The 11599-nt window shown below is 43.9% G+C and overlaps 1 protein-coding gene across 1 annotated transcript; it reads left to right on the forward strand.

Annotated features, from left to right (window-relative positions):
* The first annotated feature begins 996 nt into the window (after positions 1-996).
* Positions 997-4562, forward strand: LOC108708876 (DNA polymerase theta-like). The gene is made up of 2 exons (XM_041583515.1): positions 997-1714; positions 4048-4562. The coding sequence occupies exons 1-2, from the start codon at positions 1470-1472 to the stop codon at positions 4073-4075; spliced, it is 273 nt and encodes a 90-aa protein (XP_041439449.1). The 5' UTR covers positions 997-1469; the 3' UTR covers positions 4076-4562.
* The last annotated feature ends 7037 nt before the right edge of the window (positions 4563-11599 follow it).

Raw genomic sequence — 11599 nt, forward strand, 5'->3', positions numbered from 1 at the left:
GTAGTTCAGCAGGACCCTTTCTTTTCCATTTCTTCCCACAATTCCAGCCCCTCCGAGCGCAAGGAAGACACTGGTGGCCGAGTTGCTGATACTGAAGCGAGTGCTGGAGACTCGGAGAAAGCTTTGTTCATCCTTCCCTTTGTGTCTGTAACCAAAGAAAAAACTTTTTATTTACAGGTATTTTGGGGCAATCGCCTGCCTTCCCCCCACAATCCTCGCGAGACTTGCATTGAACACAATTTCTAATGATCTAGTTATATAGATATGTTTGTATGAATGTGTAAAATGTACAGTGGGGTTGTTTGTTTGTGATTTAGTGCCTCCCTTCAATGTTCTCTTGGATTTATTTGGTACTTGTGCTCCCAGTTGTATCCGGTCCAATGCATAGCAACGGCGGCAGAGAGAGGGTTGATGTAGGACCAATGTAACACAAAAACCTCTGAGCCGTAACTGACTCCCACTTAGCAATTTTATAGGGAATTCAATTTTATCAGGAGTTTTCCCTTCTGCCTATTGGCTTTTCAATGAGAATAAGGTGTCACATTGCTTTCCTGCCAGAAGCACCTCTCACAGCTCTAGGGCCCCCCACAATACTATAAAGTGCCCCAATACTGCTGTACCCAGGCTGCGGTGATACAGATGTGTGTAACTGTTAATACCCACAATGCATTGCACTGGGATGTTCCTTACCTTATTGAAATCACGTGTACGGAACCCATTTTAGGACATCCTGCAGCGAAATACCTGTCCTTCATGCGAAGTCCTATGCCTTCTCAGAAGTGACTGACGGCTCAGAAGGGAGGGTAGAGGACAGAGGTGTGACTGCAGATTTGGACGATGAGTGACGGTAAAAGCAACTGATGCGCCATTCCGAAGGCATAGGACATCGCATGAAGGACAGGTATTTCGCTGCAGGATGTCCTAAAATGCGTTCCGTACATGTGATTTCAATAAGGAAAGGAACATCCCAGTGCAATGCATTGTGGGTTATGTAGTTCCTGCATGTTGTCTGTAAGCTGTGGAGAAGTTGTTACAATTTGTAACATCAGTGTTTAGTCCCTCCTTCCCTGCCAGGATTTCAAATGATGCAGAAAGAGAAGAACTGTTAAACAGCTGGATTTCATCATAGAAAATGGCCTTTATTGATACTTTCTGAAGAAACCGAGAACTATGATGGGCAGGACTGTATTTAGGTCTGATGCCGCCCTAGACACCCTTGCGTTGTGCGCATGATGTCACATGCTGTATTCAATGGAAGTGACTTCAGCACACCACACTCGTGACGTCACTTCTGCGTGCTTCCTCGACCCCCCTACCCCTCACCCCCTCAGCTCCGTCACCGGATTTCCTATGCCCACCTCTCCTCTGCTCCTTGCCCGTATTAAGTGCCAGTAGCCTCCTTCTTCCTTCTCCTCCCCAATGCATTCTGATTGGCCGTACTCCTGCCTAGGTCACCCTTAGTTTCAGGTATGGTGACGGTTTTTAGCAACTGCCTGGGCTGGCAGAACATGGAGCTGCTGCTGTCCCAGTTCCAGAGCCACCTGACCTTTGGGATTCAGAGGGAGCTCTGTGTTGTGGTCCGTGTCGACTTGCTGAGTGAATGCCAGCAGGCCAGGGCCCTGTACAACTCCGGTTTAGTCACTATCTCCAAGTTGGCACGGGGAAATGTCATTGACGTGGAGACTGCCCCAAAGAACGCAGTGCCCTTTAAGAGGTGAGTGACCTTATCAGCAGCTTTCCTGAGAAATATCACTGATTACTCTCCCTCTTTTTCTGACGTGACAACAACCAACTCCGAATGCCACCTCTCATCAGCGCAACAGTTTAACCCTGTGCTGGCCGCTGCGATGATGATGAGGAAAAATGTAGAATATAGATTTGTTTGATGGCCGGTATCTAGGCTGGGGTGTTGTTTCATTATTAGCACCTTCTGATTGGCTTGAGTCACATTAATTGAGTTGTCAGACTGATTAATGCCCCGGGGATATAAAGGAGCCAGGCATTAAAGTGATAGTGACACTGATATAGATAGGTTAGTCTATAAATCCTATAATCTATCAGAATTATTATTATTATTATTATTATTATTAACATCTATTTATATAGCGCCAGCATATTTTGCATCGCTGTGAAGTAAATGTGTTTATACAACTAAATCACATGAATTACATACATGGAACATATGGAGTTACATACATCACAACCAATACCGGTACAAAAGGTGAGGAAAGCCCTGTGCAAAGGAGCTTACAATCTAAAGGGAAGGGAATAAGACACAAGGTGTGGGAGGTGACAAGATCGAATTAAGTGAGTGAGAGATGTGGTACTTTATGTGGTATTGCATTTGGTAGTTAAGCAGAGTGAGTGTAGGCTTCTCTAAAAAGTGTATTTTTCTTTTGAAAGCAAAAAGGTTGGGAGAAAGTCAGACAGACCGTTGGAGAGAGTTCCAGAGGAGGGGTGCAGCCTTGCAAAGTCTTGAATGCGAACGTATGAGGAGGTAATGAGAGAAGAGTTGAGTAGCGGGTCAGTAGAGTAGTAATCGGTTTGGTGATGAGAGATGTAGGGTGGGGCAGAGTTATGAAGTGCTTTGAATGTCAGGGTCATTAATTTGAATTTTATTCTGAAAGGTAGCGGAAGTCAGTGCAGGGATTGGCAGATTGGAGTGGCAGAGGAGGAGCGGTTGCTGAGGTTTATGAGCCTCGCAGCAGTGTTCATTATGGACTGGAGAGGTGACAGTCTCTCGAGGGGAAGGCTAATTAAAAGAGAGTTACAGTAGTCTAGACGTGATATGAAGAGAGAGTGAATGAGAACTTTGATTTGTAGCTGATGCCAATGATTAACTTTGAGGTCATCAGATTAGAGCTGAAAAGTATTGCTTTACATTCATTTTGGGAAACTTATTGCCACACTGGAATATATTTCTTAGGATTCCAACTGCCTGTAATGGCTAAAAGTCCTTATATGGGCTTCTTTAATACCCTGCAGCCTGGGGAGATTTCAGGGAGGTACAGGGCAATATTCTGATAGCAAATGCAGCCTTTCAGTCATAGTTTCTTGTTACGAATTATTCACTATTCATAAAATTATTTCAGAAGCTCTGTGGGTTTAGATACTCATTCTGAGTGCAGAATCTATTGACTGGAAACAAGTAGATGGACCCATGTGTACCACTTAACTGGAAGAAAGTAGAAAGGCCTGGAAATAAACTGGAAATAATTAGATAGACCTATGTATGGCATGAAGTAGACAAACCTGTCTACATTATACCGGGAAGGAAATAGATAGGTCTATATGCAGGATATTTGGAAAGAAATAGGTCTGTGTGCATGGTACAGTACCTGAAAAGGAAATAGATAGGTCAGTGTGCAGGATACCTTTAAGGAAGTACATATGTCTGTGTACAGGATACCTGGAAGGAAGCAGATATGTACATGTAAGACATAGCAAGTCCAGTTTTATGTGAGCTTTTTGCCTGTGAGAGAACGTTCTGTATTATAAGTTTTTCTTTTTTTGGCCTCCATCTTCTTTGTGCTGAAATGATTTCTGGTTTCCTAGAAATACTCACTGCAGAGTCTGGGCAGATACTTGACAGGCAGCCAGTTTTATTCCTATATTTTTATTGATGATCCTATCAAAGTGCTGATAGGGAAAAATCAATCTCAGGCTGAACCAGAGCATTACCTAAATGAATGCAGTTCAAGGGGCTGTATATTAATCCTCCAGCAAGAAATATGTGTGGCCTTCCATTTATTTTCCCTTAGACAGTACAGTATGAGGATATTTCTCATTCCCACTGGGTTTATTTACAATGTAGCAGAAGTCAGGGCTGCTGGCTTGCAACAGGAGTCAAAACTGCCAGTGCAGAAAATAAGAACATCCAGGCAGACACTGCTGGCAGTAGCAATGACATATTGAATATTGAATTCATATAAGGAATATTGGGAAGATGCTTAAAGTTATATTTCCATTCACTATGCAAAAACATAGTTTTATGGGTGGACTTTCCCTTTAAACATCCTCATTTCTTATTCTCCCCTTGCCTTGCAGTCTGTGCAGAGCGGTGAATAAGGAATAAGAGGCAGCAGGAGAGCGTAGGGCAGCCTGGTGCATTTCGCTGTCCGGAAGGGCCTGATTGAGAGAGAAGCTGTGCAACTCATTGTGGAAGAGGTCAGGAGACTCCTAAAGCATGACTTGGCCAGTGGAATCCGGAGTCAAGCTTGAAATATTCCTCGGACTCTGGCAGAGGTTCTGCTAATAATTCTGCCCTTGGGGTGACACAGAATGCTTTAATTTCACCAGGAAAGAGTGCACAGCCCCATCCGCAGCAGCAGAACCAGACATGTGAGACCCGCCTGCAGCAGAATAACCGGATAAATGAGCCATATGTACATAACTCGGATAGAAGAGAAAAGACTGCAGAGAATAAGAATTCCAGAGTCAAATCTGACTGTGTTGGAGAAAGGAGCCCTGTGCAGCTTCAGAGTTCTACATGGGCAGCACTTACAAACAATGCCGGATGTTGTGGCCTCTAATCCCAACACAGTTCCCCAGGGAATAAAAACTGTACCTGTTTGGCCTACTCACATGTAGGGGACACAATGATGAATCCCCTGGAGGAGCAGAATTCGGCTAAGGTTCAGTGTAGAATAGATTGCAATAACCACCGTAACACTGGATTGAAAGAGTTTCCATCTATGATAATGGCCATCGAGGAGCACCCATTAGTAAATACAGATGACCCAAAACTGGGAGCTTCCACCTCCTCAGTGAATAGACTTGAGCAGGATCAGCCCCCAAACTGCTTCCTAAATAAAACCCCCAACTGGAACAGTACAAAGGAAGGGTTTCTGTGAGTTATCCACTACCTTAAGGGGCATCATTTCTAAAAATCCATGTTCCCAGCATTCCGGATACCACAGGATGGACATGTCTGAGAGCCAGAGTATGGCTGATGCTCTTCCGCTTATAAATACTTAATGTATTTATGTTCTGCCAACTGGAGAAGAACAGATAAATGAGGTTACAATTGGAAGCCCTGCAAAAAATCTCCTTAGTCAGCAATATGTGCTCTTTGGCAGTCCACAACTGCAGCCCTTGGTTGTTCCTCCAAAACACAGAGTTTCTTCCAAGCTTTTCCTACACAAATGACCCAGGCCCTGAAAGTGATCTGGAATTTCTGGAAAACTATCAGTCTTTTCTAGATGCCAGCAGTCTGAATGCCTCCCCTGTTGCTTTGCCTGGAAACAAGAGAGATTCTGATTCCGGTCCGGGCAGCAAGAACGACCTTGTGCCTCCGACGGCACCTGCAGAGAGTCAGACAGGGAGGCTGATTGAAATAATAAAGTCTGCTGCTAAGAAGCCAAGAGTAGAGTCTCTGGAAAGTGCAGCTTGGTTGGAGCACAAAATGGATAATGACTGGTCAGATGCACTAGCTGAAGGTTCTGACTTGTGTCCAAGGGTCTTTCCTGGGTCTTGTTTTAAATATTTTATTTTATTTTCACATTAAACAAATAAAATCAATATGACAGCAAATATTATCAGGGCCGGATTTACATAGTGGGAGCCCCTAGGCCCACTGCCGTTCGTCGCCCCTGTCCCCCCCCTTCATCATCTGGACTGGAGCAATGGGGATTGGCGCACGGGAAATTAAAAAAATGATTGTATCTCCAGCGCATCCCCAGTGTTTTTGAACCAATGTGGGTGTGGTTGGGCAGCATGCCACCCCCTAAAATCCTGCCGCCCTAGGCCCGGGCCTAGGTGGCCTTTCCACATATCCAGGCCTGAATATTATGCAGATGAAGAAAATATGTTACATTCAATACCATTGTGTTGAATGTAACATATTTTCTTCATCTGCATAATATTCAGGCCTGGATTTGTGGAAAGGCCACCTAGGCCATTGCATGTTATTATCAAAAAAAGCATCTTTCCTGGGCCTTAATGTGGCAAAGACACCTCTGTGATTGATGAAGGCTTCACCTTGCAGCTCTCTCAGGACTCTGCCACAGCATTTCCTTCCAGCTCTGGGGAGTTCAGCATTATTGATGTGGCCAATGACCTAACTCTCTTAAAGGAATGGAAAAGTCAGAGCAGGTTCGCCATGTCCTTGGTTTGTGAGCAGAGAAAGCAGCCGACCAACATCTAACATGTGTATTGGAGGGCGCTTTAAGCAAGGTACTCCGCTCTGCTGTTTCTAGATGTTCAGTCTGATTAGTACAGATACCGTTACATGTACAACTTAACATTGTGAATGTTCTATATTGTACTAAACCTACACAGAGAAGAACAATAGTCCAATAGACATAACACCGCCAAGTGTAATGACAGGCACTATTTCTTATAAAAGCAGCAATGAGAAGTGTGATTGGCTGCCATGAGTAAACTCTCTCCTATTACAGATATTTGCTCCAGTTTGGCTCCACCACCTCTGGACCAGACTCTGTCAGTGAAGGACCAACTGTGGCATCTCCAGTCCACTCTGCAGCAGACTGGCACAGCAGGCATCCAGTCCACCATCATCCTGTACAACTTCATAAAGCAATACTAGGCCTTGCTCCTGGGATGCCGAATCTCCATCGCCAGTCACTTCGAGGATCATAAGGTTCAAAAACTTGCTTTTGAATTCCGTCACTTTGGCAAATGTATTAGTTCTGTAAGGGCAAGGTCACACAGAGTGTTTATAAAAAACTTGCGGTCGGGTGGTAAATACGCCAATGACACCACATTCCCATGATAATTTGCAGTTTTCAGCCCGTAGTTTTCATTTCCCATCATGCATTTCTGTTTTTTCTCGTTCCCCACAATTCTGCTGGGAAGAACTTTGTTAAACTTTTGTGAAAAGCAATGTACATGCAAAATGTCACCGTACTGATCGCCAATATGCAGCGTAATTACATCGCCACAAATACGTACATGTGCAATCCATCTTGAAAGAGTTTTTTTTCCATATTGAAAATGTGAAGTGTATTTCCAAACCTGCCGATCCCATAGAGTTCAATAATTTGGTGTTTCCTTGGTGTATTGGCATTTCTGCTGGAAAACACAAATGCTGGTGTCTCATGGCGGATATTGGCTCGCAAACGCCCAGTGTGAATTGCTATAGTGCGTCTTCCATTAATTTCAGTAGGGCTTCATTTTGCACGTATTTACGCTCAACCGCACAACACAAAGTAAAAGTGCCCCGTGTGATGTCGCCCTAAAGAGCACTAGTTGGATGCAGAATAAAGATAGCAATATTACTGCACTTACATGAAATGTACATTGTCATCCTTAAATGTATGGAATAATGTCATTCAAAGAACCTTTTTGTCTTCCCAAATAACATGGAATGTTGCTCCTAGAGCCTTTCTCAGGGGCCTCACTGGATGGGATTTTTAGTCCAGCTTTCTATAAATATCTCCCTGATCTCCACTAAATAAGTTTCCATTTCATGCTTTTTACGAGAATATAATTGCTGTTATTACACATATACGTACGTTGGCAAGAAATTTAGCACCTACTGTAATGAAATGGTTATTTTTATGTTTGCATTTTCATCAAGAAGTAACATGTGGGCAGTGTGTTAAACTGTAATACCTGTATGCCGCCAGTGGGGGCGGCACAGACCCGCAGCTACATTTTTATTGAAGGGAGAACAGACAAAGCAGCTTTAATATTGCTGATAATGTAAATTGCACCCACTTGCACTCACATTCTAAATATATCTCCATACGGTAACTGTTTCGCTTGTTTATGTGACAGTTTGCCTTGAAACCACCGTGCAATCCCCCTGCCAGTTGATGTGACATTCCATAATAAAGAAAAATAATCCGTGCAGGGAAAGATGTTGGGGATTAATTTTCTGTTGAAACCCCTCCAGGGATTTTGTCCCAGATATTGAGTCTACACTAATTTATTGTTGTTTCTCCCTGGGTACTTGCTGTGACCCCCCACGGCTGATCATGCAACGCAATGGAACATCCAACCATTCCCCAGTTAACCTGTAGCTCTTGCTGCAGGGAAACAATCTATTTAAGGGTTTAATGCCTAATTATTGCATTATTTCATCAGAGAGATGGAGCTGTCAGCTGTCCTCTTAAAGGAAGCATAATGATTTTATGTTGTTAAATGAGTCCTAACGTTCATCCCTGGGTGGCTTGCTGGTTGTTAGACCTTGGGATCCAAGAAGCGAACTCTTCATAACATGGTATCAAACAAACTGGGCACAGGTTAGGGGGTGCAGAGCCTAGGGGTGAGTGCCAACAGTGACCAGACGGGGCGCTATAGAGCTGCTATTGAAGCATTCATAGTCTTTAGCACCATGAGCTAGGCTGACCCCTTACTGGAGAAGGAGAAGCTATGAGGTACATTTGTTAGAAGTTCTGGTTCCTGTACACTGGCGGGTTAATATATATTATTCTAGTACTCAGTAGTGTTGTGAGATTGTTCCAGACGCACTTCTTCCTCCTTAGTGAGGAGCCCAGGAGGCAGTTTTTTTGTAAGATGCCTTACTTGTCTTCTGTAATGTAGAGATGCCCACTCAGTACTGCTTGGCACTGCTGGAGTTGAACGGCATTGGATTCAGCACAGAAGAGTGTGAGATCCAGAAACACATCATGCAGGCCAAGCTTAGCGAGATCGAGGCTGTAGCCTACCAGTTGACCGGGCACAGTTTCTCTCTGACCAGCCACAGTGACGTTGCCAAGGTACTGTGCCATATCTGGAAGATTCCTTGTGATCATTGTCGGAGTATCAGTTACAACTACAAAGCTAAATGGTCATGAAAGTTACAAAAAGCCAATTTTTTCTGCTGCAGGACCTGTTCATAGAACTAAAGCTCCCACCCAACGGTGATCTAAGAGGCCAAGGAATTAAGAAGACCCTGGGTTATACCAGGAGACAAGGGGTCAGTGGCACCAGGGTCCATCCAGGCAAGCAGTTCAGTACCCCAAGATATCGTTTTAGAATATGTATGAGCCCCCCTGTGTATAACGTCCCAATGACCCAACGTTAGTGTTGTACCTGAGGTACTAGAATGTTCTAATGTGCTCTTGCTCTGTCTCATTGAAGAGATACTGACATCAGAAAATAGTTTTTTTTATTATCTATCATAACATTGTCTTTGAATGCTATTTATAATTTTGCCATGCAAGTATTTGCCTGGTGCTTTAACCTTTCTTACTACCATGTGCCTGTATGAGGGGGCTGCCATATTTGTGTAGCAGGAGTCCGTTAGCATTAGAAACTCTGACAGGCTAAGAAGAGACAGTCAGGTTGGCAAAACAGTCAGGTTTAGGAACTTCAAGTGACAATTACTCACAAAAGCAGAACACTCAGCGAAAAACGATCAACATGACTTATAGGTAACTTTTGATGTAGATTAATAATTTGAAAAGAAGATTTTTAGTGTCAGTATCACTTTAAGACATTTTAGGGAATTAAAACCCCTGGACTCACTGCTGGGTCTAATCCTTGAGTGGAAGCGAACTACCAATGCATTGACTAAAGTGGTGTTTCCGCTGCAGAGGGAGAAGATTCTGAATCCCAGTCTGGGAATGGAGCAGATCTACCCAATATCATAGACTCACATGGCCACAGACAAGTCCCAGGCTTCTTCACCTCCCGCGTGGGGTCCCAGCTCTATGAACTAATGTGGATATTTCTCCCTTTCTCTCTGTAAGTCTGTATTTCCTTTTTGTCTCTGTGTGGGGTTCCTCAGTTTCTTATCACACCCCCTAATTCAGAGCCCTTTTTGTTACATTGGTTTCTAGACACTTAGATGACACTTGGGGGTAAATTTATCAAAGAGTGAAGTTCCGCCACTAGAGTGCAATTCCGCAGCTCTCAATTCATTTCTATGGGATTTTGAAAGGCGTATTTATCAATGGGTGAAAGTGAAAGTTCACCCTTTGATAAATACGCCTATAAAAATCCCATAGAAATGAATGGAGAGTGGCGGAATTTCACTCTAGTGGTGGAACTTCACTTTTAACTTCACTTTTTGATAAATATACCCCAAGGCATCTTACATCCACCTCCAGGTAAGATTCACAGAACCCAACATCCAGAATGTGCCAAAAGATTTTGAGATAGAAATGACCCGATTGGTTGGTGAGAGTCCGCCTTCCCAGGCACCAGATCCATCTGCTTTTCCTTATAGGAACAGGTGAGTGAGGTGATAATTCTGTATCATGTGACAGGTTTCTTCCTTCCACTGCAGGGACAATTTTAGGGGCAAATTGCTTCCCAAATGAGCAGGGAAGGGGTGTTGTCAGTCATTTGGGCAGGAAGAATGTGGATTGTGTGTTAGAGCATCACTTGTTAATTCCACAAGGGCATGGATACCAGCAACACTTCTGTTTGGACCTGATATCCAGACATACAGGCAGTGTCGGACTGGATACCAGGAAAACTCCCGGTGGCCCCAGGTGTCAGTGGGCCTCTTGCTTCTAAACATTTAGCCTATTTCATGGTCATTCCCTATTTGTTTATGTGAAAAAAATGTGTAATAATGGAAGAATATAGTAAGTAGATATGAAAGACTAGGAGAATAAGGAGGTTGAGTGAGGAGGAATAATAGTTTGCAAAGTGGTCCCACGGTCTGAGGTTTTCTGGTGGGCTCCTGGCATCCCAGTCCGACACTGTGTACATGTAATGCCAGTCATGGGGCACTGGGTTTCTAAACTGCAGGGTCTGGAAGAAGCTAGATGATAGAATATTTACATTACAGCCTGACATTGTCCCAGCAGAAAGCAGAAATTCTGGCAGCTAAAAAGACCAGATACAGAGGCAAGCTCACATAATATCAGTTTGTCACTGCTTAAATGCAGGAAGATCGCTTGTGAGCGGTTGCACGACCCGGCCATTTTGGAATGAGTGGCAAATCATTAAAGTGACACGTCCCCTTGATGTTCCTGCTGCTCGGAGCCTGTGCGTTGTTTTATCTGATTGGAGCAGAAAGTTGATCCGTACATCCAGCCGAGAGACATGTATTTGGCTCAGAGATTCATTGCTTTGCCCCCTGGTTACTTTCTTTTAACAAACTCTGCACATTGTTGTGCCTGAGCCCACTGGTTTGACAGCTTAGAGACCTGGGGATGTGTATCAGCTTGGGGAGGGGTTCTGATCTCTGTAACACAACGCTTGTGCTTAATGCTTACACTGCTGGGGGCTGAATGCAATAAATGAGCAAATCTGCAGTGCTGGCATTAGCCCTGCTATGTTACCCCATTCCCTGCATTTCAATGTGTTTCTGTCAGACGTTCAGTAGTTAATGAGTCGACACAAGAATGACATAAAAAGCAAATTAATCCACGTTATACTGTTTCTGTTGCAGGAGGAAGAAGCTTCATGCTAACACTGCGGGCCCCAAGCTGCCAGTTGAACAAATCTCTGCAGAGAAGGGCCCATCGTTCTTTGTCAGCATGAGGCACCCCTTTGTGCCATTTCCAGTTAAGCACGGTGATAGCAGGCCTTTTGCATTTCGAGAGGTGATGTCGAGAAAGCAGGAGTTCTCAGTATTTATAGCGCTATGGATGGAGCCGCAGAACTAACTCATTTGAGCTGAACATAAGGCCCTGATGTATCGAATATAAGTAATTCAAAAAACAACTGGAATTGC

Source organism: Xenopus laevis, chromosome 2S (genome assembly GCF_017654675.1).
Source record: "Xenopus laevis strain J_2021 chromosome 2S, Xenopus_laevis_v10.1, whole genome shotgun sequence".
Lineage (NCBI taxonomy): Eukaryota > Metazoa > Chordata > Amphibia > Anura > Pipidae > Xenopus > Xenopus laevis.